Source organism: Lissotriton vulgaris, chromosome 2_1, assembly GCF_964263255.1.
Source record: "Lissotriton vulgaris chromosome 2_1, aLisVul1.2, whole genome shotgun sequence".
In the NCBI taxonomy this organism is placed as follows: domain Eukaryota; kingdom Metazoa; phylum Chordata; class Amphibia; order Caudata; family Salamandridae; genus Lissotriton; species Lissotriton vulgaris.
In genome coordinates this window covers 396,439,154-396,466,496 of record NC_141687.1, presented here as the reverse complement: position 1 = coordinate 396,466,496, position 27,343 = coordinate 396,439,154, and the positions used below count along the sequence as shown (strand labels likewise).

General features: G+C 44.4%; 1 protein-coding gene across 1 annotated transcript in view; it reads right to left on the bottom strand.

The window, feature by feature from the left end:
* CDK15 (cyclin dependent kinase 15) overlaps positions 1-27,343 on the bottom strand; it is a 456,073-nt gene that overhangs the window by 328,007 nt on the left and 100,723 nt on the right. The window contains exons 2-3 of the mRNA XM_086958557.1: positions 15,981-16,130; positions 15,514-15,611 (exon numbers count right to left, since the gene is read on the bottom strand). Of these exons, the coding sequence (XP_086814683.1) occupies positions 15,514-15,611; positions 15,981-16,130 (248 nt within the window). The remainder of the gene's footprint in view (positions 1-15,513; positions 15,612-15,980; positions 16,131-27,343) is intronic.

The window sequence follows — 27,343 nt, the reverse complement described above, 5'->3', positions numbered from 1 at the left end:
TATGAAATCCTACCAAAGGAAAAAGTGAAAATCACGAAAACGTGAAGGATACCCTCAAACTACCGGTAACTGAGGAAGCCTTGGTCAAATGACTTCGAAGTGATTTGACCAAGGCTTCCTAAGTTACTGGTAGTTCTCCAAGAGGTTGATTTCTAAGGAATCCCATATAATGAAGGGCGGTTCCGTGTGGAGACTAATGGGTATCCTTTCCAAATCACATTGAGATGAGGGTATCCTTCACGTTTTCGTGAGTTTCACTTTTTCCTTTGGTAGGACTTCATAGGACAGTCAGGACACATACTTCGGTAGACTTTTTAATGCTTTGTAGACCCATCGACACTTTTGTGTAATGTAAGCTATAAAACAGTCTAGGCTCTACATACCCCGCATTACTTCTCCTTTGAATTAAATACGAGCTTTATAACAATGACTGAAAAAGAGAATGTTTTTTTGGAAAACATAGTTGTTGTCTCTTTTGTGGGTATGGCACCTCAACAAACACTGCTAAGCATAGTTTTCAAAATATTGGAAAACACTGATAAAACACCACTGAAATTCACAACAAAATAAACACTGAAAACTGGACAGGCTGATGGATGGCTCAGCTTGTGCTCTGACTCTCAACCAGACTCTGCCTTGCCTCTCCTCATTAATTTGCTAACCCCTCTCACCCCCTTCCCTCCGAGCAGAGGGGTGCATAGTCCCTGGTAGGGAGCCCCACTACTACCCAGCACGAGTCTCCCAATAAAACATTCAGCACCAGGAGTCTTAAAGGGGCGAGGAGGGTTCAATAGAGAGGTAGGATGAGAACTAGTCCATGGCTGGCCCTGTGACCCCAATTGTATTGTATTGTATTGTAATTGCATTTATATAGCAGTAGTAGAAAAGCTTTATTCGAGTTATAGACTCATAAAAGCACAACATGCATATTATAAAAACATCACACTTAATCAGGGCATTTCATTCAGTACATTAAAACAGTTGCGCAAGCTTAATCATTGTAAAACAAAACATTATACAAGTAAAACATAATCAAGAAACATTAGGAGAAACAGAAAGGGCTCTCCGCCTAATGGACCAAGCCCACCCCAGGTACTTTGCTATTCCCATAACAATAGGCTCCTCAGAAGTAGTGCAAATAATTCTCTGCGCCTCAGCCGCACTGGATGTCCCAAGGTTCTTGCAGATAGGGGTTAACCAGACCCTTCTTGGGGAGGCATAAGCCCCACTACTACCCAGCACGAGTCTCCCAATAAAACATTCAGCACCAGGAGTCTTAAAGGGGCGAGGAGGGTTCAATAGAGAGGTAGGATGAGAACTAGTCCATGGCTGGCCCTGTGACCCCAATTGTATTGTATTGTATTGTAATTGCATTTATATAGCGCTTACTACCCCTGATGAGGCGCCAAAGCGCCTTTTTGGAGAGAAGCACGCTACTTCGGGACCCGCAGAGGATTAGAGTTGAATTAGTATAGTGAAACATGCAAGTACATTTTAAGTGGTGGCTAGGTTAGTCAGTTATTTGGATTTGGAATGATAGCAGAAGGATAGAGGAGGACAAAGGTTTGAATTTATATAGCGCTTGTTGACGCACGCTATTCAGGAAGCCTACAAAGGATAAGGGGTAAATTAATATGGTGAAATATGAAGTCATTTTAGTGGTGGATATTAGTCAGTAACTCAGGTGGCTATTAGTCCAAGACCTTTAGGCACAGGATTCCCCTGAGGTAAAGCACACTAGGTTCATGACACTAGCATGTCCCTGTTTTTAACCCCCACCCACACTTTCACCAGGTCCTGAAGAATCGCGGGAAAATCCCAAGCGAGAAACATGTTGACCGACCATCACATTAGTCTAGTTTGAAACACGGCACGTAACTCTCCGTGACCCAACAAACTAAACTACACCCTTTTAATAATAGTAGGAGGACCTCCAGAATAAAGTTTTTTCCGGGACCCTCTACTATATTTTAAACCTCACCTTTCCATTTTTAGGATACTATTGCCCTGGCCCACATACCCACACTTCATCAACAGGCAGCTGGACAAAAAGATCTCCGCCAAAGAGCCCCTCTTTGAGGTGAGCCCGTCGGGGATTGCACCGCCTCCCCGACGAGGAGCAACCGCCGATGATGAAGCATGACATCCCTCGGGGTGTGTGAGGCAAACATGTCCAACCTAATGGATGCCCAAGAGTGTTAATATACACCTTCGGTACAGCCAATCTCCTTTCTTACCAGGAACAGTTCAGCAACCCCGCTTGTTGTTTGAGTACTCTACACACGGGCACACGCTGAAACTGGACCTTCCACCTCCCCTTTGAGGTGGTAATCGGTGCCCGTTCGATCCATTGATCACACTCCCTCTTATTTGACGACGAACCCTAACACTATCCAATCACAACACTAGCCCTAAAATCTAGAACCAATAGGAGACCAGGACCTTACTGTCAATCTTAGCCCTAGTCCAAGCACTCAATCCGTTCAAAAACCCTGATCTCTATTTCCAATAAAGGCCTTAGCCCTACCAGTAGTCCCAACCCAAGTCCAATCAGCCAATGGTACAGGTAGCCATAGTCCCTACTTCCAATAGAAATCCTAACCCTAGCCCTAGTCCCAACCCTACAATGATTGACTCAGACCCAGAAACCAATCAGAACCCTCAAATACCCAACCAATGAGGACATTAACCCTAACCCAATGTAAACACCAGATGCAACCACCAGTCAGTGTACACATGTGCCAACCACTAGCAGACCATATAAGGTCCCAGCGACCTGGTAGAAATGGAATGCTCAAAGGAAGGTTAATAGAAAAAGAGTGACTGATCACCCGAGGACTGACAGCATCGACTGGCGCGCAGTCTGGATTTCTATGGCAGGTAAAACAGCATTATGCCTGCTAGGCTGCTCCCCATACAGTGATAAAAAGGCCTTTTCCAGGCAATTGTTTTTTTTTAATTGCCAGAGCCTTTAGGTAGCGCCTTAAAGCCTTACATCGCTTTATGGAAGCGCTGGCCCTGCTGAATGGTGAACATGTTGAAGAGGACGCTGCCGGTCCAGGGGAGCAGGGTGGGCAGGACTGTGGAAGTTTTAACTGAGGTGTAGATGCTTAGTCTGAGGCAGTGAGGCAGGAAGGTTACCTCTCAGAAGAACAGAACGGATGCTCCTAGAAGCGGGCAGGCACCTTGGAGTCAGCACACTGTGCGAGCACAGAGGTCTGATCGGGTCGAGAGCGAAATCGGAAGATTCATATTTGTAGAGGCCCGCACGGCGTGACGGCCCCCGCCCGTGGCTCCAAAGGTGATGTGACGTCACATCGAATTGTAGAAGGGGCTACGCAATGCGCTTTTGAGTTCGAAGGTCGTTCAAGGGGATTCCAAAACTCATGTTTTTGCCGCCTCCCCTTTATGTCGCCCTAGGCGGCCGCTTAGTGTTGCCTAATGGTAGAAACAGCCTGATGCTGCGGTACGTGAGATGATACATTAAATTAAATTAAAGTAAAACAGTTAGATAACACACTATATACAATCCATCTTAAGGCGCTACTATCAGTAATGTCACTGATTAGATCATTAGTGATGACTTCTGTTACGTCATATGTAGGGTCAAGAGCAGTGAATTCGGAAGTCGTTAGTGTTGTACAGCTAACCAAAACTGCTGAATTGAAATTGTTCGTGAGACTTTGCATCGTCACATTAATGGATCTTCAACTTCATTTTTTGGAGGGAATTTGCAAGGTTTATTCTTTTCAGGGCAGACCATGTCTTGAGAGGGGTACAACTGCCAGCAATACGCAGTCAACGTACTTTGTTCTGAAATCTGGAGTCCCCACTTTAATCTCGTGGCACAGTTGGTGCTCTTATGCGGCGTGGATTAGAAGCAGTGAGGAATCTAATGTAAAGTGCTCCAATATACAACTGGCACAGCCAGTGAGTTATATGCACTCCTTACCGTAATACCCCATCACTTGATTCTCTAATAAACAATACATACTATACCGGGGTGCCCTTGACCAGCTCTGCCCAGCACGCAGAGCGTGTGTGTGACGGGCAGAGTAATCCTGTGCAGGTTAGACTCTGGCCTGGATGCAGGCCTGCCAACTCACAGGGTACCGTTGTGGGTCACACGTTATCAACTTAATTCACGCCGTCTTCCAGTGAAGAGCTAATATCATAGGGTGAAACACAATATGCGCCAGAAACCTGTGCACTTTGTGTGTCTCCAATTCATGGGCCTCATTTATGAAGGCCTTGCGCCACTGGTACGTCACTTTTTCCCATTTTAAAAGTGACGCACCGGCGGCGCAAGTCCTTCATAAATAAGGCCCCATGTATGAAGCTTCTGCTCCCCCAATGCCTGTCAGGGTTTTTTTTAACCTTCAGGGCTATCGTTAACTTCAGAAGCCTTTATTTGTATTTTAGGGGAACTGGGTAGGAAGGTCAACGGAGGACGTGCTGAGTTCTAAGCTCCGTCACCTGACCATGGCCACCTCCATTTCAGGGCCCCTCTGTATTTTTAGGGCAGTAGGGGATATTTTCAAGGGTCTGTACTCTCCCATTATATATGTTAGTCAATATAAAGCACAGATAACATACATGCCAACGTGTTAGAAGAGAAAAGTGGGAGATTCGGATCAGAAAATTGGGGGAATTATTTTCCCCTTGACTTCTATTGAAACGGCAATATTAGTCGGAGACAGCAAAAATAAAGCCATTCAGGAGTCTTCCGCTTGCATAGGATGTAATGCCGTGTATTAGATAATAAATAGTACCGAGGCTTCTTGGTCCTTTTGATCATCTGTACTCGTTTATATTGCCAGTAGGTGGCGCGCTATGCCCAACTATCAGAACACATCTTTTGCATTAATGGATAAACCAGTATAATATTTTGTAAATTTGCGGATTTTAATACAAAAAAAGTAGTGATTGTAAGATCATAATTCATGGCGCTGATGTCATACATGTAAATTCGTGAAAATTACAGAATTCGGATGAATTATTGTTTTTATCCAGACAGAGAGATCGTTTGTCTGATTTCCTTACCACCAGGTAATTAGTCTCCAAGCAGAACAATGTATTTAGCTATTAAAAGCATCCCACCGCTGTGCTACACGTTACAAATTCCCTTTTTTCAACCTCGTACTCTTCATGAAAGCTGAACAAACCCTGGTCTTGCTAATTGTGATCAGGGCCCCTTGTCAGCTGCGCAAGTCTATAATCCTCTGACAGAATGCGCTTCTTGGTCCAGAAAGAAACTTTTCACTAACCTGTCATGTTCGAAACAACATAATTAAACATTTTCCTCCCCATTTGACTAAATAATGATATCCAGTGTTTCGAGGATGGTTGTGAATAGATATTGTATAGTGTTTTTTAAAAACGCATTATATAGCAACTACACTAATATAAAGATGCATAATATAAAAATGTATAACAAGTTATGACATGAAATAGCTACCTAAGGATTCTGGTTAGCACAGGACCCCAGAATAGTGTCTTTCTCTCTATATATAATGGTAATTGATTGTTTTATAGTGGGGATTGTGATACTAGCTTTTTACTTGTATACAATGCATGTATTTATAGATTAAAAACTGCCATTTGCACTTTCCAGATCACATCTGATGTGTGTTTTTAAAGAGAGTGATTTAATGTTAATGTGTAGGTGTCCTGCCTTCCTCAGCCTAGTCTAGACATTATCACCTCATTATATACCCGAATGCAGAAATGCATGTGTAAATGCTAGATAGTTCCTTCTGCAAGTGACAGCGTCAGCCTTCTTTTCGGCCGTTTTGAATTCGAGGGGCAGAGGTGTTGTGGGGACAGGGCCACCGCTTCCATCAGGGAAGCATCGCAGCAGCCTGTGAGCGACACCCAGTGGTGGCAGCGAGTAGGAGTAGGGGACTATATATGTAACTGGTTTCTGGGGCAGAAAAATTGGAAGTCGTTAATGAATACAAATATTTGGGAATATGGTTCGATGGAGCTTTAAATTGGGGCATGCACTTACAGGCCCAAAAAACAAAAGGACTTGCAGGAATCTGCAGGTGGAAGAAATTCAACAGTAATTACGGAGCCATGTCACACAGACCAGTGTTGAAAACATTTTAGGCTATGATCCCTCCGCAGATGCAATATGAAGCAGAGATCTTGTGTTTAGGGGGAAAATGTTCATGGGATAATGAGGAAGGGAAATGTTTAAAAACTCTTATTTCTTTGCCCAGCTCCTCAATGATACAGGCCATTAGGTTAGAACTAGATTGGCCAGCATGGAACATACAAGTTCAGGTAAATTTATGTAGATTTTAGAAACGACTAGGATCAGGAGAGGTGGAGAAAGTGTCCTGATGGTGTAAGAGGGAGATCAAACAGAGTGATCTGAAGTGAGCAAAAGCTACTAGAAAGGCACTCTACTCCATCTGTGAGAATCCAAAGGTGACTATTGACCCAGAGTCGTTATGTATTGATGAACAAAAGAGTATTCTAAAAACCTTGGGAAACGAAAAATCTAGACAAATCGACATGGATTACCTGAAACAAAAAGAGTCTGTGCACTTTCTGTTAAATAGCTGGAGAAATGAAAACTGGTATCCGTATCTAGATACTCTACTGAATTACTGGTTGAGATTGGAATTGTTAAAGGTGAGAATAGGTATTAATCCAGCTCGTGCAAATGAGAAAATAAAAAACATATTAATGGATGATGCCGGTAAATGTACATGCGGGAGTGGCTTAAAATGTACCTGTGTCCATATTTTAATGGATTGTCAAACATTGTTATCTGTGCAGCGATTGATTTTAAGGCCAGTTTAAAAAAAATATGGAATAAGGTCAAGGAATCAGGCAATTGAACTCCTCACTGACATGCAGTTCTTTGATATTGCAATTGCTTTGGCGAAGTTTGTCCAAGTAGCAAGGAGATTTCTCATGGAATAAGGAAATGGAAACAGTGGTCCAGGGAGAAACAAACAGAGCAAATTCAGACGATTTTAATTATTTTATGTATTGTCCTAACAGTGAATTTTTATGCATTTGTCTTGGTTTACAGTAGGATACTCTGAAAACAAGTTTTTATGAGAAATAATGAATTCTTGGTTTTAGGTACTCTTATAAATCTTAATAAGTGTACATTTAACTGTTGTATGATGGTATATGTAGTTTAAAGACCAATTGGCCATAATAAACTTATTTGTGATTGATTGAGTAGGGTGCTACATTTTTCTGGGACCCTGATGATCCAATCCTGCCAGAAAAAAAGAAAAATGCATTTACCAACCCGATACGTCTTCTCCTCCATCCTCTTCGGTCGACGCACAAAACCACTCCCCTAAGCAAATCACGACGCTGATGTCATGCTGGTAATATTATAACCAGCATGAAAGTAGCTTCATGATTGGTCTGAGCGGCCTAAATCGCTGCTCAGACAGGGACTGGGAACCTGAGACTGGTCTTCACCTGGCTGTGCAACACAGCTGGGTGGCAAAATGCTAAGTGCGCATGTCTGTTTGGCCAGCCTAAAACAGCCCACCAAACTGTCATGTGCACTTAGAGAGTGCCCATCACTCCTCCCTTTGCCCTGGACAGCCCAGCCCCGCCTGCACCTAAAATGAAAACAAACTGAGTCAGCATAGAAAAATAAAACAATAATAAAATTTTGTTATTATCATTTTATTTTTATTTTTTGAACTGCTCAGAGAGCAGTGGGTGGCTCTCCTCCGCCTTAGTGGAGGAGCTGCCATTGCCAATTGCATTACACAAGGTCACATTCATTTTTTTTTCAGACAAGGGAAGATTAAGTGATTTGCCTAGAATAACAGGATATAGAGCTGACGCCGAGTCTTGAATACAGTTCCCCAGATCGAAAATAGGCAGCTCTGACCCTAACGCCTCATCCTGGGTAGAGGACACGTGGCAGGTAGAAGCCACATGAAAGCTTGGCTCGTTATTGACTTGAGGGTCCAACAGGACCTCGAGCTGAGCCTGGGTCAGAGCGATGCTTCAAGCTCGAGCCTGGTTCGAGCTTTTCAGTGGCTCACCAGCTACTAACAGGACAGAGTCCCCTACCTAAGAAGTAAGGAGGGACACTCTCTGTTCACGCCACCCTTGATTTGTGCCCACCTTATCCAGCATGAGATGATAGAGTTACCCTAGTTGAAGACAGAGAACCATTTAGAGGTATAATTGATTACTTTCGGTGAAAGTCAAATTTATGGCACATTGTAGGAGCAGAAGGCTGTTGCAATGTTTCCTTACTGAGGAAATGACATTTTCTGTGAAGTAAATATGTTTCGTCTGCTATCCCATATATATGCCTATGTGAGCAAAGCTTGCTTAGCGCCACAAGACAAATACGCCATGGTCTTTTATGTACCAATTGAATGCATTTTTCACAATAATGCACAGTGTAATTATAATGCAGAAAGAATACCAAGGGCTGTACACACGGCTCTCCAGTCACACAGGGACAAACTGTCACTCTAACAAAGGAGGCGGGAGCTTTAAATGTAGGTGGGGTGTCATGGGTAGCCGACTATGTCATCTGCATCCATACCAGTAAAATATTACATGGCTTCTGAAGGGTCCTGCGCTTTTCCTGTGACAGTTGTTTTAAGGTGCAATGTAAATTCTATCTGTTCAATTTATGTGGGTATTTTTACGGCACAGACATGGGGCAGTAGAGCAGTCACATTCAATAAGAGTACAACCTACCCCTACAGGGCGCAGATGTCAGGCCTGGCATTATCAAGAGCATTGAGCAATCACACCAAGATGTTTGGTTACATAAAATGTGTTATCAGAGCTTAATTTGAGCAGGGGGTTTCCTGTGCTCTGCACCCGTACTTTATTGTCAACACCCGGAGTTATGACACTTTGCCACATGGTGGCACTGTGTGTCTAATTTAGAGATGAGCACAACAACAGTTGTTTATTAATTAAATATACATTAAATTGAATAATACCTGACACCCAGTAATTCTTATAACTTTGGGGGGCCTGGAATTGTCATACTCGTAAGAGTGAGATGTCAGTAGTTATTTTGGTACAGTTATTGGCAGCACTGGCAGGTGCTTTGAGTGGTATGCACCCTCCGCAGCCTCCTGACAGGGCCCCGGCACATACTTTTTTTTTTACAATTTAAGCACAGTGTTATACAAAATGGACCTAGAGATAAATAGATTGTTGGTTTTAGAATACAGAGTTACACGGTGGGCGCGGACAGAAGAGGCTAGGAGCCAACTATGACAAACCAAGGGGGTCTAGGCGCATGCTGACTGGAAGGCAGGAAGGAAGTGGACCAGAGTTTGGAGGTGAGAAGTTCTTTGGAGCCCGGGGGTGGGGACACTGTGTCAGGCGGAATGAGATGGTTGAGAGAGCGATGGTGAGAGGCGAGCAAGAGGAAAGGGCAAGGAGGTGGAGTAAAGAGTAAGAGAGCAAGTGTTAGGCGGGAGACAAGACACAGCGGAAGAAGCGGAGGGGACCCAGAAACATAAGGCAGGGTGCTGGGGTGGGGGGATGATGGATTATGAGGCCAGGACGTACAACGGAGAAACGTCACAGCGTCACTGAGGCTTGGATCAGGGGGTGGGCAGACAAAAGAGGGAGATTCAGGGACTGGCAGAAGCTGGAAGTAAATGCAAGCAAGGGAACAGCAGGACAGGAAATGATCATGGGTCATGCAAATGGTGGAGGGCCATGGAGCTAGTCACAAACTGGGTGTGGCATAAGGAGAGGGAGGGCAAATGAGAAGGAAAAGAACAGCAACAAGCAAGACGCCTCTACAGGGGGTCTGCCCTGTAATATGGGGGTTCATGGGCATTTCCCATGAAAAAGAAACAACCAAAACAGCAAGCAACACAGTGTAAGTTTTTCTGTGGATTCAATACTTGTTACAAGTCGAATTAGTCGAAACAGTGTCTTCATTCCTACGCATACAGCCTCCCCCAATCACAGGATGAGGGAGCTGCACACAGCACACCAGTGGCCATCACAAGTGGACTTTAAACAAGTCAGTGGTTTAAGGGCAGCAGACTTTCTCAAGGAAGTAGCTTCAATAGTATGATCCATACTTCTTACTTTTATAAATCATATCCAGGGCCACTGGAATTATGCAGCCGACGAGGACAGAATTATGCAGCATGGTTGACTAAATTATGCAAGAAGAAAAGCCAAATTGGGGGATTAATGGAGCATATTTTGTGATATTATTACTTAATTGTTTCACTTTATAAGAACCAGTTTAACAACCATATACAACAATAAGCAGCAGAAAGAAAGCCAGACAACCTTTCCAAGGGCGGTAACACGTCTCACCACATTTTTGGTAACTTTTGATTCATTTGAGCTAGAAACAACATTTAGTTTTTTGTAACAATCTGCAGATTATGCTGCAGATGACGGTGTATGTGGCAAATGGGGCCAATCCATAATTACACAGAAACGTCCACAGCCGCAACATCCCACAGTTCCAGTTTCTGTGGTCATAGCTGTTGCGTCGTGGGGCCCTAGGCCCACATGCTAATAATGACTGGACGCAGACACCGTGATGTTCGTGGGTTAGTGAGCCTCGAGCACGTGCGCTCGGCTCCTTTTATTGACTGTGTCACGTGATGTCGTGACATCAGTGGTGGGTGGGTGTTAAGTATTTCATTACACGTAGAACAACTAGACTGTGTCTGCTAGGACACAACATTCCTCCCAAAATTTGATAAAAATTAAGGAAAGACAAAAGTCCGAACCTGTGGGAGAAAATATACAAATATACAATAATTACAGATTTACATTGAGTCTCTTCAGCTGCTTGCTTGATGACGACGATGGAAATTGCTGCTGGGCTCGATGTCCTGTTTCTCGGTGGGCGTGCTCTTGTGGACTTACGCCCTGGGGGTGTGTTGGTCAGTCCACTGAGATCTTGCTTTTGATGGTGACGCCAAACAGGATGACCAGGTGTTGGACTTGAAGGATGTTGTCTTCTACTGGTCCGTTGGTTTCTTCACTGTAGGCAGCTTGGCTTTACATTACAAAGGATGGAGTGTTTGAAGGACATTCTTCTCACTAGGACGCCCCTCTCTCTGGTCTTCTCCTGCCACGGGATGTCCTGGAGGCCCTTTTCATCAGGTTTCCACTGGGCTGGGTATTCTTCCACAGCTTTGCTCCAACTCCACAGTCTGCGTGTGAATGGAGGAGACGTTGAGGGTACTACCTCACAAAGTCCGTAGCTCCACCTGAAGGGTAGTTGTTGACTCTTGCCTTTGCGCACAAGTTCCTCTTCTTCCTGGGACGTGCAGGTTAGACGGCGATGGATCCATCTCTCGTGTCGGGACTCTCTGCCACCGGTGTCCCTGAGGCCTTTGCCCCTTAGATCTCCACGGGCTGGAGTGGAATGGTCAGTTCTCCTTGTTCAGGCAATCTGCGCTCCCTCCGCATCCAGATTTCCGCTCGATCCCAAAGGTGGGTGCTGTCAATGGTCCGGCCTGTGCTCTCCTGTAGTCGACGGGTCGTCGGGGTCTTGTGACTAGATGCCTGATCTGTTCCTGGTGCCATCAGTGTTCTCCTGGACGTGTGGTTCACTGTACAGATGTTGTGGTGTGTCACCTCTCTTCACCTTCACCTTTTCCAGATGTTGTTCTTGGCATCGTGCCACATGACTTCTTTCTTCATTCTTTTCTCCCTTCTCCTTTTCGCAACACACTGCGGTCACCTTTCTTCCTTTGTCTTGCTGACCAGGCTTCTTCAAGCAGCGTGAACTCCGCCTGTTTCAGTCTGGTCTTGTCCTGTCTTTAGGACACTGTCTTCTCTCCACGATTCGGTGACTGGACTGGTCATTACGATCTTCCCTCTTGCCTCCTATTACTTCTTTTCTTGTGGATAGTGCGTCCGTCTCTCCGGGTCTTCTTCCGGTCATTCTCCTGATCTCTCAGGTCACGGACGTCTTCTGGTAGGACAACTTCATCCTGAATACTTGACAGAATACCTTCGCTGCACCATTCTGGCGGGTCAGCATTCCGGCGACCTGTTGGCAAGTCGGCTTTCTCTTTCTCCTTTCGGGCGGCCATCTTGGTGATCGGCTTTTGCGTTGGTGTACTTTTGTCGGCGCTCTTCAGGTTTCGGGGGGTTACGTCACCTCTCCTGGAATCTTCTCCAGTGGGTGCACTTGTCGCACGCTATTCCGGTGAGGCTCTTTGGCTTCTGGGAGCGTTGACCGTGCGTGGTTTCTTCGCCTCCTTTTGGCTGCAGGGTAACTTTGCGTCACTCTTCCATTGCACGTCAGTGTGCATTGCGGTTGCAAGTTCTTGCTTCACTTCGTACCGGCCGCGGTACGTCTTCAGTGTAGCTTTGTTCCTTGCGCTTCTTTATCTTCTTTGGCATCTTCGCTCTTCGCCACATGCGTGTCACACTTTTCTTCTTCACACTTGGGTACTTGCCTCGCATGTCTTCTGCTGCTTTGGGTGTGGCTTCCTCTCTGTTAGGCGCTGTCCTGTACCGTCCGCGTCCGGGGTACACTTGTGCGCTTCCAGTTGGTTGCCCTTGAATCTTGCTGCTTGCGGTAGACGTCTTGACTCTCCCTCGCCGTCCAGCATGAGGTTGTTTTCTCTCCTGCTGTTGCGGTGAGCACCTGTGGCCACAGGCGTCACTTCTGCAGTGGTGATGGGTCTCTGTCTACGTCTGCGTCGCTGCAGGCTTGTTCTCCCTGTAGGCTTTCCCTTGGCTTGTACTGGTTTGCTGATTGGTCCCATTTCCCTCGTGGACAGGCCCTTCTCCCGATGCCTGTTGCTCCAGACGCACACAGGCCACTCCTCAGGGCACACGGATGTAGGCACCTCCGGGGACTCCTCCTGGTTGCCGGCGAGTCCTTTTATTTTTCTTTGTTCTCCTTTGTCCCGCGCTGGCTGCTTGCAGACATTTCACTCTGCCGGGGACACAGGAGATAGGGGCATTTTGCTTTTCGCCGGCGGTGGCGATTTTCCACATTTTCTTCACCCTCCCTGCCCGCCAGCCTCACAGTCTTCGCTCGAGCAGGGGGGGGCTGGGGCCATATTCTATCATGCGCGGAGAGCACCCGCTGGCTCCTACATCATTCCGCCGCATTCCTTCTTTCACCTACCCACGCCGCCGCAGCTTCTATGTTCACACGTGGTGCGGGGGAGGGGGTCAATGCGGCTCCAGGAGACTGCTTACTCACTCGGGCAATGGTTTTGGATCCTCGCGGGTGGGCTCAGCTTTCACTTTCCAGCTCCCTGCCGCTCTTCACTCGGCGCAGGCACGCCGTTTCTTCACCCCCGCCGCAGCAGCCTCACAGCATTAACACTGCGCGGCGGGGGACAGGGAAGCCACAGTCAGGCTGCGGGTGGGCTCCGCTTATAATTCCCAGTCAGGAGGGGAGCCACACTGCATTTTGCTTTTCTTATCCCCGCCCGCGGCAGCTCCACTGCACGCATGCGGGGGACGCTTCAGGCAGGCCGCGGGTGGGCTCCGCTGGCCCTGCTGCTTTGTGTAGTGTCCACTTTCGGTGCGAGGGGGGTTGGGAGGCGGTTCGCTACTCCGCTCCCTCCCCCTCATTGTTCAGTACATTCACGGAGGTGGGGTGGACTCCCGCGGACCTCCGGATAGCCCCTGGTGATTCCGGGCAGCCTGCGGGCTCACCTCGGGTCCAGTAGGCGTCGCGGCTGTCGCGGGTGGGCTCCGCACGGCTATTTACTATGGGGCACCGTCGCGGCCGACCCGGATGGGCTCCGGTCGGTCCGCTTGTTGCTGTGGGCACTCCTGCTGCGCTTCAGCCCTCGGCAGGGCTAGAGAGATGCGGGTGGGCTCCCGGTCACCCTCTCATTGCTGGCTAGGCCCGGGGCAAGGCACACGCCCCTCGAGCATTTCGGCGGCCGATGCTGCTTCCTGGCAGGTTGTGCCCATAGGCAGGCTGCCTTCACCCCCCTTTTCTTTTAGCAGTGGCACGCCGGGGGTTATGCCACTCCTCGTCGCCATTGTTGCGTCGTGGGGCCCTAGGCCCACATGCTAATAATGACTGGACGCAAACACCGTGATGTTCGTGGGTTAGTGAGCCTCGAGCACGTGCGCTCGGCTCCTTTTATTGACTGTGTCACTTGATGTCGTGACATCAGTGGTGGGTGGGTGTTAAGTGTTTCATTACACATAGAACAACTAGACTGTGTCTGCTAGGACACAACAATAGCCTCTGTAACAGCAGAAACAGACAAAGAAATATCATGGTCGTATGCAAGAATGTTTTATAGTGGTATTTTTTATTATTGCAATTATCGGCATTATTATTGATTGAGCGCATGTTCACCAAAACATTTTGGAACTAGTAACCGGCGATAAAAAAAGAAGAATAGAGAGGCCCTGGAGTGCAAAGGTCAGCCTTGCCTGAGAGGGGGAGGGGAGGTTACCTTCCATGATGGAAAGGCAGGTCCGGTGCTGTAGAAGGCTCTGTATACAGACAGAGGACTTGAAATGTAACTCTCTGTAACTGTTTAACTCGCTGCCCTTCGAGGTGTTGTCGTGTCAGCACAGTGCAATGAGGGAAGCAACACTCCATGGGACCTGTTTCAGTGAAAAAGGGCCGCCCTTTCATATGATATGGAAAATATGGACCATGAATGCTAAAACGCAGCCTTCTCTGGACACGGCAGTGGCTCGACCTGTTTAGGTTCTGTCAGAATAAAGCTTGCTTCCAAGGTCTTCCGGTCAAGGCGTGGTGTTGTATGGGTGAAGTCGTTTCCCCACAGTCTGCTACACAGTTGTCCAGGTCAGGTATACCCAGCAGTGCCTTGGAAAGCTAGTCCTGCCCCTGTGGTGAAGCGCTTCATGCCGCTAGCGAAAGGTTAGGTTGGTTTGGAGTGTCGAGGGTCCAGGAAGGGGCCACATTTGCCACCTACTGCCTTCATCCTTGTAGTGTAGAGGGTCCCAGATGTGATTCGGTCTCTGTCTTAGACAATGGTGGCTCCTGCCGCTTGAGGCTGGATGGGGCAAGGGTGTTAACCATTGGGACAGATAACCAGGCCCAAATACCTGACCCATCAGACACTGGACAGGAGTGAAGACCACTGATAGCTGCAAATTGCATCTATCCCATTGATAAATCGCAGTAATGAAAATCTGGATTGATCTCGACATAGTAAGTCCATCATCTGTGTGATACACTGCAATGAGTTTGTTCTGTCAGCAGGGGGCGCAGTAGAAAAGAAAAGCTTCCTCATTATTTTGTTTGCTTTTCTCTCCAAAGATTATGTTTTAGTGGTCACGCTGTCGAGTTGTAACCCAGCATTCTTCTGCGCTAAAAAGTGTGCTCCCAGGAAAATCCCTTTATCTGGCAATGTTCCCTTATCTGCCTACACTCCTTTGTCTGCCAGAACAGTGAGTGTTTAGAAACAGGCTAACTCATTGTCAAGAGATATATCTCTCCTGCCCCTGTCTCTCTCACTAGCCTGAGCCCTGGGAGATACTCAGTTTCACTCAGTGTGCTCTATCAGTCCTCACTCTCACACAACACACACTCACCTGCTGATGCCTTTGTAGACTGTGGCGTATGACCCTTCACCCAGCTTCTCCAAATTCAGGTATGAGGAGGTGGTCCCGAAGGGCAGCCCCTTCCTCTGCTGTGCAGGGAGAAGGAAACAGGAGATCAGACATGCAAAGCCCTGATGGTGCCCACATACTCATCCAGCCCCCAGGATATAGCAGCGAAATAAAACCATTGTGGCATGAAAGTATGCAGATAGAAAACTACAAGTTTCAAGTATGGATGCATGCTTTAATGAGAACCTATTGTAGTCAGAATTCACAAACCAGCAGTGTGCTGTCTAATTGAGGCATGGAGCAGATCAATGCAATATACAATTGAACATCCTTTTGTAGTATTTCTTACATTTTTTGGAATATTTAAAGTGGCAGTAGCAGCGTTCTTATTGCCTTGCCACTGTTGGCAGTGTTTTATTACAAGTTGAGTGCAGGAGGCTTGGACTTACCCACTGGAAACCTTTTGTGACTTCCCTCTCCTGCAGAGGGTCGCTGTGCCTTCGCGCCCGCTTTGGCCGGACCCGGTGCACCTGCATGGTGTGATACCAGTTGGGCTGAGGCAAATTCACTTGATCCGGTACCTCCTTGAGGTCTGTAACCTGGAGATACATTAACACAGATGGAATGAAGCTAGCGCGTGAATATATGGATAAAGATTTCAGGCAACCGTAAGCTGCTGAAGAAAGAGTGGCCAATCAGAGATTAGTAGACAGCAGAATTATCCTACAGTGACGTCTGATTGGCATGTTCCTCTAACCAATCATAGTACTGCTGCTCCAAATGTATCTGAAAGTAGAGCTAAGGCTTCTATAATCAGAAATAGATGGAGTTTTCCTGCCTCACTCCATTCACCGGAATGTTACAAATTGCACTTATTTGGATTTTCCACAGTTCCTGCAGAAGCCGCTTTCAAGCCTACAATTTATTATTAAGAAAACTATTTTATATGTATTATGAATGAACAACTGGCAGACTTAACTAACACACATATCATTCTTTTAGGAATCAGGCGCTTTGTGTGGGCGCCATCAAATCAAGGAACCATGTCAAGATCAGACACAATCAGACAGTAAAAATGCAAAAAATAATATCCCAGCAAGGCTTCCAAATGTACTTGAGTTTATGACAGCATCTCCTGGACCAGTTCATTGGTTCTTTGAATTTTGAGCACTGTCCCCATAGCTACTCAATGTGCAGCGGAGCACCTTAAACCTCCAGTATTTAGCAATATGTCTCTTGACCAGAAGTGCACTGATGGTCAAAGTCATAGTCAGGTTTAAAGAAAAAGGGGTAACCCTGTGTCCCTCAGAACCTGGGTGAATTTGGTTAAATACAAAGGTGGTTCTGATGGGTAAGGCAAATTACTTTGACAACGCTAATAAATGCAAATAAAACGTTTAAAAACCTCTCTGAAATACATATGCAATGAGAAAATGAATACTCAAGCAATCTAATGATAAACTTCATATAGCCAAAGGGTGATTTGGAACGAATTTATATTAGAATTAAATCATGTTACATCTGAATTAATTCATTCAATTATGACATTGGATTCTCAAGAAAGACCGTCAAACACAAGTGAAAATTATGGGACAATTGTTGACAAGTGCTTGGTGCATGAAGTAATGTACAGTGAAATCGAAAATTACATATATACAATTATATACAAGGGTTAAATTGGCCAGAACCTATTGCACATCCAAGGACTCCTAGTATTCATTCAAAGGATCCTGGAGTTTCTGGACTATAGGTGAGCGTCATAGCCAGCTCCCCTCCAGAGCCCCCAAATTCTCCCAATGCTCCCAGTAGCAATACTTTAGGCAAAAGATCAATTTGCATTAATAGTACCGTAGACACTGTTTGGATAACTTTGCACTAATGCAGTTTATTCATTGGGCATTTCCATGTCATATAGAAAAAGTCCCCAGTTCCTGGCTGGCATGTTTCTCCAGCTTTGTAGAAATTACACTAGCTGCCTGTGGGGGTGTGAATATCAAATTTCCCAACTAGAAAAGCAGTGGGCTGCATGGTGGAGGGGTGAGAAGCCCAAAGGTCCGAATGGAACAGGTTCAGTACTGATTTGCATTAGGTGGGCCTCTGTCTAGAGTGGCACACTAATGAAGTGACTGACAACCCAATGTACTAAGCCCGAGGGCCAAATAGAGGAGGGCTTGCAGGCAAGTTAATAGGGCGAGCCGAGCCAGAGCTAAGCAGTGGGTCTGGCTTGACTTTAAGAGTCCTTGCACAAGCAGAGCCATGAAAACCTTTGACATGTATATCGTGCAACAAACATGTAAATATATGATACAACCTCTTCAAAATTCCAAAAAGGGTATTTCTTTAACAGGTGGAAGCCCTTCACCTTAGTACATCCGATTATATAATTGCATATGCAGATATGGATTAAAAGAGATCATTTTTAGTAACTTTCATGGTCCAACCCTCAATGACAATGCCTTTGATGCACTAAGAGTCACATCAGTAATGTAAACCCTAAACAGAGTCTTATTATTGGGAGAGCAGCATTATAGTCTAGTAAGTCAAACATAAAAAAATGCTTGTACAGCTCATATCCTGAATGCAAGTATTTAAAAGTTCACTCAAATGTAATCATGTGACAAAAATGGAGCTCTGCGAAAGAATATAATTGCTTTAGGATCACACAATTTGGAGAAGCAGGGAAGTTGGTATTTATTTCAGGTTATCTGGTTTCACAAATTGAAATTCAGCCACCAGATGGGAATCTCTGTCTCTCTCTTTTTCGTTTATATCAAAGGTCGCAGTTTTTTCTTTTATTCTCGGCTCAGTGCGAGAAAAAACGAAACATGTAAATCAGAGTCAACTCAGAGCCCCCATACCCACTTAAAAAGCCAAGGATGCATTTATTTCAGGTGTGTGACACCCCAAACAGCCCTCCCCAGGCCACGCCCCTGATGAAAGGTCTCTATACAAAACCTCCGCCTCTTCAAGTTTCAGAGGCTTCAGGCCTATCAGCAATATAGACCCTTTAAATAATCCCTGAACGCCATTCTCCACCAATCAAGAGCATGTTACCATCAAACAAGCCACTCTTTGATGTCTTAGCTGGAAAAAGCAATTTTCCTTTCGCTAGCCCAATCAGAGAAAACCTTCTATTGTGATCACACTTTAAAACCCCGCCCCTCCCATTATATCTTCGACCTCTGCTACCAGAATTTCCAGTTATCATGCCAAGAAGCTACAGTTATAGGCTGTGCTCGCTAAACTATTTATTACATAACAATATTGTGTTGTAGGGGTCCCTACCTATATAATACATATTATCGCACAAGCAGACTATATAACCGGAGAGGCCTCATTTAGAGGTCAGGTAACCAGTGCAGATGCTCTTGTTGGCTTGATTAGACAGGCAACCTAGGGGGACTGCACGCCATGTAGGTTTGTTTGCCCTTGCTACGAAGGACGGGTTGCATCAGTAGGGCCTGCCTAACAGTTTGTAAAGAGCAAGATTGTGTTTATTTTGTTGGTTGGAAGGATGGGGCTCCTGAAGGCTGTCTAAGCCAGAATATTCTACAAGGTTGAGTCTGTGTGTAAGGAAAACACCAGCAGCAAAGGAAGCCTCCAAGTATAATCTAGTTTTGCATTTTGGGAAGTGTTTTCCTGATGTCAATGACTGGATGACATCCCTGTACCAGATCTGCTACATTACCTACGAAATTGCCCAAGAGTGAAACAGACGGAAACTAGTTTTTGTTTTCATGTGGCAGCCTGGTCCCCATCACTTTCGATGGATGAACCAGCCCACACCTTTCGACAGCAAGACACCTCAGACATGGGGCGAGTACGCAAGCATTCAAGGCCACCTCTTTTGGGGCACCAATCATGAGGGTGGAGATGGGTATTGGACAGTTGCCTACCTAGTTCTGGGTGGGTGTTGACCTCTAGTCTTGGTTACATGCAGTCCACCAAAATATCAAAAAGAATAGTACCAGATGTTGTTTTATAAAGATCTCTTTGAAAAATTCTCTTTGAAAAATTACCTGGGACTGACCCTCAACAGCTATTTTGGGTCAATGGCATATTTTCCCACTACTAATAACCAATAGAGTCATCTCTGGATCTTTACCTCCACAAGGAGTTCGTTTTTCAAGAAAGAAAAGACACTGTGGGAGCTGTGTCAAAGAAATGTGATCTAAAATTACCTCCTAAGCCAAAACAACAAAAATGTATTCAAACTTGGGTAGGGGTAAAATTAAAAACAAGGGGGGTGATTCATAGAACTAATCTGAGACAAAATCCTAAATTTACTACTTTTTGTATTCTCAGAAGGCATTTAGCAGAAGTAAAGTTAGGATTTTGTCTTAAGTTAGGCTTTTGTCTTAAGTTAGGCTTTTGTCTTAAGTTAGGATTATGTCTTAAGACCAAACTTTAAGACAAACTTAAGTTTACAAAAACCAGTACCATTTCATAATCCAAACGGTCTACTATACTCACTAAACAACGAAATTCATATGACTGTATGCACACATCTGTTGGGTATCTGAATCTTTTGGAAAAACGCTAACACCAAGAGTCATAGCTGACAGTATCATAATGTGACAGGCTCAATTTGATTCTATATTTTGGGGCCAATAAGTGTCATTTTAAGAATTTGGGGGGCCATGGGCAAGACATATTTTGGGGGCTCCTGTAATGGAGCACTTTACATCTTATTACCCATTTTTTGCTAATTGAAGCCCACATGATGCTAAACAATACTTAATTACACGTCAAACTTATAGTAACCAGGTTACACAAAACGGTAACATTTTGTGCTGCTTAGGGATGACAAAGACTTAAGATAAGGGTAGAAAGAGATAGAAGTAGAGACAGACTTAGAAGAGAAACTGAGATGGAGAAACAGGTTAAATAGAAACAAAGTCCACTTTCGAGGGGGGAGGCCCTTGGAATTGGGAGGCCCCGGGCAATTTCCCATATTGCTGATGCCTTAAAACGTCTCTGGGACTAACCAGACAGCAAATAGTGTATATTCCATGTACAGTAAGTGATTATACTGCAACTAATGTAGTGCAAACAGTTATTGCCCAATAATGGAAACAAGGCAAACCTACATTACTCGCTAGTGCCTGTTTGTAAATCACAACGTTAACATCAAAGGCAAAAGACTGCTTTCTGCTTGCTGTTATCTCTGAAGCAGTGCTCTGATACCAAAATCCTACTGTTGCTCTAGCCATATCTCAACTGTACTAGTCTGTTTATTCATCTTATTATTTTTTCCTCTCTGCTCATGTTTCTTAAAACACACATTGTTTTTCTATTTTATTTGATACCTGTCTGCCATTAATTCAATTATTGTGTGTGAAAAACTAGCCTTTGCAAAGACAATAGGTCTTCCTTTAATATTCTAACACATGCAACCAAAAGATTTGCGGTTCAACATGCCACACATATAGCAAATGCAATCCAATCTCATGAACACATGTTACTCCTAACCCAACCATGGCCCAACTACTCTTCCTCAAGCCTTAATAGGTAGTCTAATCCCTCCTAGCGTCGCCATCATTAGGCTTGATTGCATTGGAAAACTCAGCAGTGGGATTGCATGCATCCACTGTAGGTCCCTGAAGGTAATGCCCTTCCAAAAAGATAATCTGTTCTCCTGTAAATACATGGGTGTGGAAATATGCGCAGCAGGCAGATCCTTAGCTAAGTTGCACCACATCTACAACCCTTCTAGAGACAACCAGTTGTTTGCCAAGAAAATCATGGAAACTATCACAGCCCACTCTCTGTAACACCCAAATACAATCTTTCGTGGGGACTTTAATCTCTGCTGGAACAAAATGGACGGCATACATCCGAACATTCTCAAAATCAAACCCAATGACCAAAATGTTGTGCAAGCTTGGCCAGGCCCGACTCACAACAAAGGAGTGGCACTTGACCTAATTACATCCAAAAGCTGATTAGCGACTCTATAAACCCATGTGACTGGTCAGACCATCACTACATCATTTTCCATGTCAAAGCCCATGTACATCAAGACATCAGGGAGCAAAGCCGAGATACTGGTCCACAGATATTAGAAACCTAAATTGGAGCAATTTCTCCTCTCTCTGCCAAAGAAACCTTACACCCTAGGACCTATGGCACTACGCTCTATGGGATGTACAAGAGCTAAAGGGAAACCTAGAATCACACAATAACCAATATAATGAAGGTAGAAGCCCCTCTATGCCCCAAAAGGCTCTCTAACAAAGTAGCATAGCATAGCATTGGGTCAACCACAACTTAAATGACGTAAGGAGGAAACCCAGACATACTGAGACGCTCTGGAGACAAGAATCCTCATCCTTTCACCTACAACAGCCAAGAGAACTAAGAGACACCTACAAAGAACGTATACAGAATGCCAACGCACAATTCTTTAGGTACCAACTGGATAATGCCAGAAACCTCCCAGATGAACTATTCGAGATCAACAAGGAATAGACTAAGTCCTACAACACCAAAGCTACCTGTATTGTTACCTCGGATAACTGGGAAGCTTTCTCTTCCTTCTGCGAGGAGAAACTAAAGAAAGTTGAAAACTCAATATCAACTGATCATGAACAGTTTTGTGATCTAAGTCAAAACACCCAGCAATCCCAGCGGAAAGCTAATAATACTGATAAGACACAAACACACATCACTCCCATCAAGACCAAGAACAAGGCTACCTGGAACGATTTCCGAACCCTAAGCAAAGCTAAAATACATAAAATCTTACTGTCAATGAACCAATAGCACATTTCTGTATTCCCATTCCAGCAAAAATAGTGAGGGACCTAAGCCCCCTTCTCTGTCCTCTCTGGAAAAGCATAGTGAACTCCTTTCTAACACAAGGCACAATCGTGGACTGCCTAAAAACTGGACAAGTAACACCAATAGTGAAAAAACCTGACACCGACGTGACTGAGCTAAATAACTTTCACCCGATCTCTAACATCTCATTCCTCAATAAGCTGCTCGGAAAATGCATACACAAGCAACTATGCCAACACATAAACAAATTCAACCTACTGAACGCAATCCAATCACGTTTCAGACCTTGGCACAGCACAGAGACAGCCATCCTGAACATTTTGGATTATGCACTCAAAATACTTGACCAGAACGGTTTGTGCCTGCTGATCCTCCTCAACCTGCCCTCAGCTTTAGACACAGTTACAACAGACTCTTGGAGTTACTGGAACACAGAATGGGAATGTCTGGAACAGTGCTACACTGATTCACCTCTTTTCTCAATAACCGGTCACAAAGAATCAAACTGCTTTATATATGGATGAAAACTTAGGGCCTGATTCACAAAGGTAAACTTAGACCTGAAGGTTAAATTTAGACCTGAAGTCTAAGTGCCCAATGCGCCTAGATAAACTTAAGGTCTAAACCTAGATTTCAGGTCTAAGTTTACCTTTGCGAATTGGACCCACAAAGTGTTATCTACTTTAATGTATTTTTCTAATATTATGGTAACCTGCTTTTAATGTAGGCCTTTCATTTACAATTATATAACTTCCTGGAAAGTTAACCAATGCTGAGTGTCTCAATATCATTTCCTGTGATGTCACATGGTGTGTGGCAACGTGTGTGATGTCACTTCTACTATGAATTATTGGCATTTTAATGAATCAACATCCATAGTGCCATTCTGTGAAAATGTATTTAAAGTCCAAAAATGTCCTAGCCTACACTTCTCGCGCCAACTACGGTGCAAAAATCTCATGCATAGATAACCAAACTGCACCACGATGACACACACGCAGCACACCGAGATAAAAGTCAACAGCCAGGGCATGGTTGGCTTATCAGGCACTCAACAGCAAACTGTCATCAGTCAGCACAAAAAAAAACACTTCCTCTGGGCCTCTAACAGATTCTAGGTGACACAATGGGTAATGCTTGCAAACTGCAAGGCCTTATTATGTGTCTTCCCAGACGAAAGATGCTTACATGTGCACAGTACGCGCACTCAGTCCGTTACATTTGCAGCTCACCAGCACACACATACCTAAATCTGCCTGTCCATTTCCCAAAGATCCATAGGCATTCTACCAGCACACTTACCTCAAATGCACATCCCTCAATCACATAGACTAGAGCTAGTGTTGATAAATGAATGTAATTAGAGATGTTGTAAGCATGCCCTGTATCTCCCATCAACGCCTCCAATCAGCCAAATTATGCATGGTATAAAGAGCTACTGAAAAATGAAACTTTAAAGACAAGACACGCAGAACCCCACGGGCACAGGTACTACTGACCATATAAACTGTTGACGCAGAAAGCTCACCTCATTAAGTACAAGGCTGCTCTTATCAAAGCCAAGTCTGAGTTCTTGGCAGCACAAATTGAATATTGCAAAGAAGCTCTTTCATTGGTTCTTAATTACTTTATCCATCTTAAATGCCTAGTACAGCCTTTAGTGTATCCCTGGGGCTTGTGTTTTCATTAAAAAATAATCTCCATTTACTCAGATGTTTTAATGTACTTAGAGCCAACTTTAATAGATACATATGATTTTGTTAAGCACGTCAAATGATTGATGTTTAAATTACTGCGTACCCACACAGTTGGCCCCTACTTTGAGAGATAGCGTCTGGGTCCCCATTGGAAACATGTCAAGCTCGTATTTGGCTGTACTTGCTTGCTTTGTCTAAGACTGCTCTGTACTGTTTTAACAACTCTTTGAAAATGGGGATGGCTCCTTTCCTACACAGAGCATTGTTTCCCTTATCTTGAAGAAAAACAACTTCATTCCGAAGAAGGTCGCTCATCCCCCAGCTCCCAGCCTTGGCAAGAATCCTGGAGAAATGAGTTGGTGGACAACTATCGGCGTACTTGAAGGCACCTGATACTGGATGATAGCCACCGTCCCCGCTGCGGTATTGAAATGTGCATGCTGATAGCAACAGAGGAACTCACCACCAATCTTGAAGAAAGCTATTCAGCAGCTGACCTTTCTGATTTTTTTGGCATGGATTAGCACAAGGTTTTGGTTGATCATCTCGGGGCCAAGTGAGTCCAGGGACTGTCTTAAATTGGCTAAAATACTTATTGGAGAAAAAAGTGCAAGTGGTAAAATATGTTCAATTCTAAATGTTCCTCAGGCCTCATCTACAAGCCTGGTCGCTTTGTTTTTCTCTTCCTTTCAATGTAAAATGGTAATGCGTATTCTCTCCTGTGGCTATTTACTGTTCTCCTATGCTGGTGATACCCAAATTATCTTGCTGCTGCTCCTGAAGCCTTCATCCTGCTTGGAGTCTCTTTTTGATTGCCTCGGGTAAGGTGCAAAGATGGATAGCCTGAAATGTGTTTAAGTTAAAGTGAAATAAAACAGAAATACTGGTTCAAGACAGGTACAAGAAAAGGTGGCACAATGTCAACTGGCCAGTTAACATGTGTCCTTGTAGCCTCGTTTTCATGTGATCTGTAGCGCCAGGTATAATACTATGCGCCTTCTACAACAGGCTCTTTATTTCCTGCCAGAAAAACTCAATGCCACAAGTGTATCAATTGAATATCACCTCAAAATGCTCCTCTAAATAGGTGTCCCTGCAGGCTTAAAGCTGAAGTTTCAAAAGGCTCAGAATGCCGTCTTTATACCACTTTCCCACATTTGGACATTTTAGCATATTTCTGATTCATTTAGGAAATTATATTGTTGCCAATAGAGCAAAGAATGCAATTCAAGTGCCAATTTATTATACACAAAGCTCTCTGTCATAAAGAAAAGCCGTATGCCTCTTCTCTATGGAGGCAGTATACACCGATTCACACGTTGAGCTCGAAAGGTCAATTATTGCTGCAAATCCCAGGGTGAACAGCCTTTACAACAAAACTTTTACAACGCACTACCATTACGACGCAACCATTACAACGCAAAGCATTACAACGCATTGCGCTGGGGGGCGCTCTAGGATAGGGGATAGATTTAATTTACTATCCAACACCTTCCCTACTATCAACGGGGACTGGAGTTGGAATAGTAAATTAAACTATTCACTATCCAGCACCCCAAAGCGCTATGCGTTGTAATGGTATGCGTTGTAAAAACTGCGTTGTAACGGCATGCGTGGTAAAAGCATGCGTTGTAACGTCATACATCCGATATTATTGGGTAATGTCCGTTTCGGTTGTTAAGCAGTAGGAACTTTTATAGAGGTCAGTGAGCAAAACAAGAATTACATCAAATCAAATCACAGACTGCTTCTAATGTATGAGCCATACACTTCCTAGATTAAAATAGAATTAATGAGCAACCCTTCAGCACACATGTGTGTTAAAAGGTATACATGTATATCTTCTGTGCACAAAACCAGTAAATTGCATAGAATAGTCATACGTCTCCCATAGGGTGTCTTTCCCTAGCATATATGTCTATAAATGAACGTCCTTTCAGCAACCAGATCTTTAAATTTGTATCCTCCTAACAAAAATACATGAAACTACATTCCCTAGATCACAGCCTCAAATGATAAAAAAAAAACTAAATCACAGAGCAGCATCTCAATGATCAACAAATAAAATAAAGTAAAGCAGAGGAGAGCAAATATTCTTTGAGGGTGAATAAGCTAGCAGCAGAAGGGAAAGAACAATGTACAGGAACACAAACTTTAGGAGAGAGAAAGAACGGATGCTAGATGGCTAACGGGGAATCTAGGAACAACTAATCGAACCTGAGAAGCAGATCAAAGGTCACAAGCAGAGAGAGGAACTATAAGGGGCTAAAGGTAAGGAGAATTTATATCATAAATACAATTCAAAACAATACCAAGAAAACAAAACAGAAAATATGTAGGAGAAGGTAGCCAGCAGAGAAAAGCAAGAGATGGGGATACGTGACCCGTAGAAGAACGGTTGAAGCGAGACAGATAGCAGTGTTGAAAATAGGTTGAAGACGTGAGAGGGCATAGGCAGGAAGACTGGAAGATATGTAGAACATTAGTTCAGATGAGAAAAGATGAGAGTGAGAATGAGATATTTGTGTTGGTTGAAAGGACAAGAAAGTAAGGATGTACATATCAAATCTACAAATGCGACCAGAAAAGTTTAAGGAAGTCTTAAAGGTCCTGCTGCCAAAGTTATGTGCAGGAGGGAAGTCTGGGATACCTTCAAAGCAATCTAGAGGTGGAAGTTAATTTCAATAATGGCAAACCTCGGGTGTTTGCGACAGCTGGAAACATAAAGCCTTGAATTGAAAACACTAAGGGGCACATGCATGAAGCATGTTTGTATTCGCAATTGGGCGGTTTGCGAATACAAAAAAGGCTTTTCACATGCATCAAACCCAAATTACGATTTGGTAACCTGTTACCGAATCGCAAATTTGGTTTTGCGATTTGGTATTTGGAAGGGGCGTCCCAAGGGTGTCCCTTTCAAACAGCGAACCCTAACAGCAAGCATGAATGTTTTGTGACCGTGAATGCGGTCGTAAAACATTCGCATATTACCACCTACTTCAAGTAGGTAGTAATTCATTCGCAAATAGGAAGGGGTCCCTAAGGGATCCCTTCCCCTTTGTGAATGGTTGTAAAAGCATTTTTAAGAGAAGGCAGTGGTCCCAGGGACCACAGCCTGCTCTTTCAAAATGACAAGAAAACGTTTCATTTTACTTTTTGTAAAGCATCCAATTTTCCTTTAGGGAAAACGTGTTGCTTTACAACAAAAAAAATAGCTTTTTTTAAAAACAATCATGGACATGGTGGTCTGCTGACCTTAGCAGGCCACCATTCCTGTGATTTTTGTGATTCCTAGGGGGTCACAAAGTGCGATCTAACTTATTAATATTAAA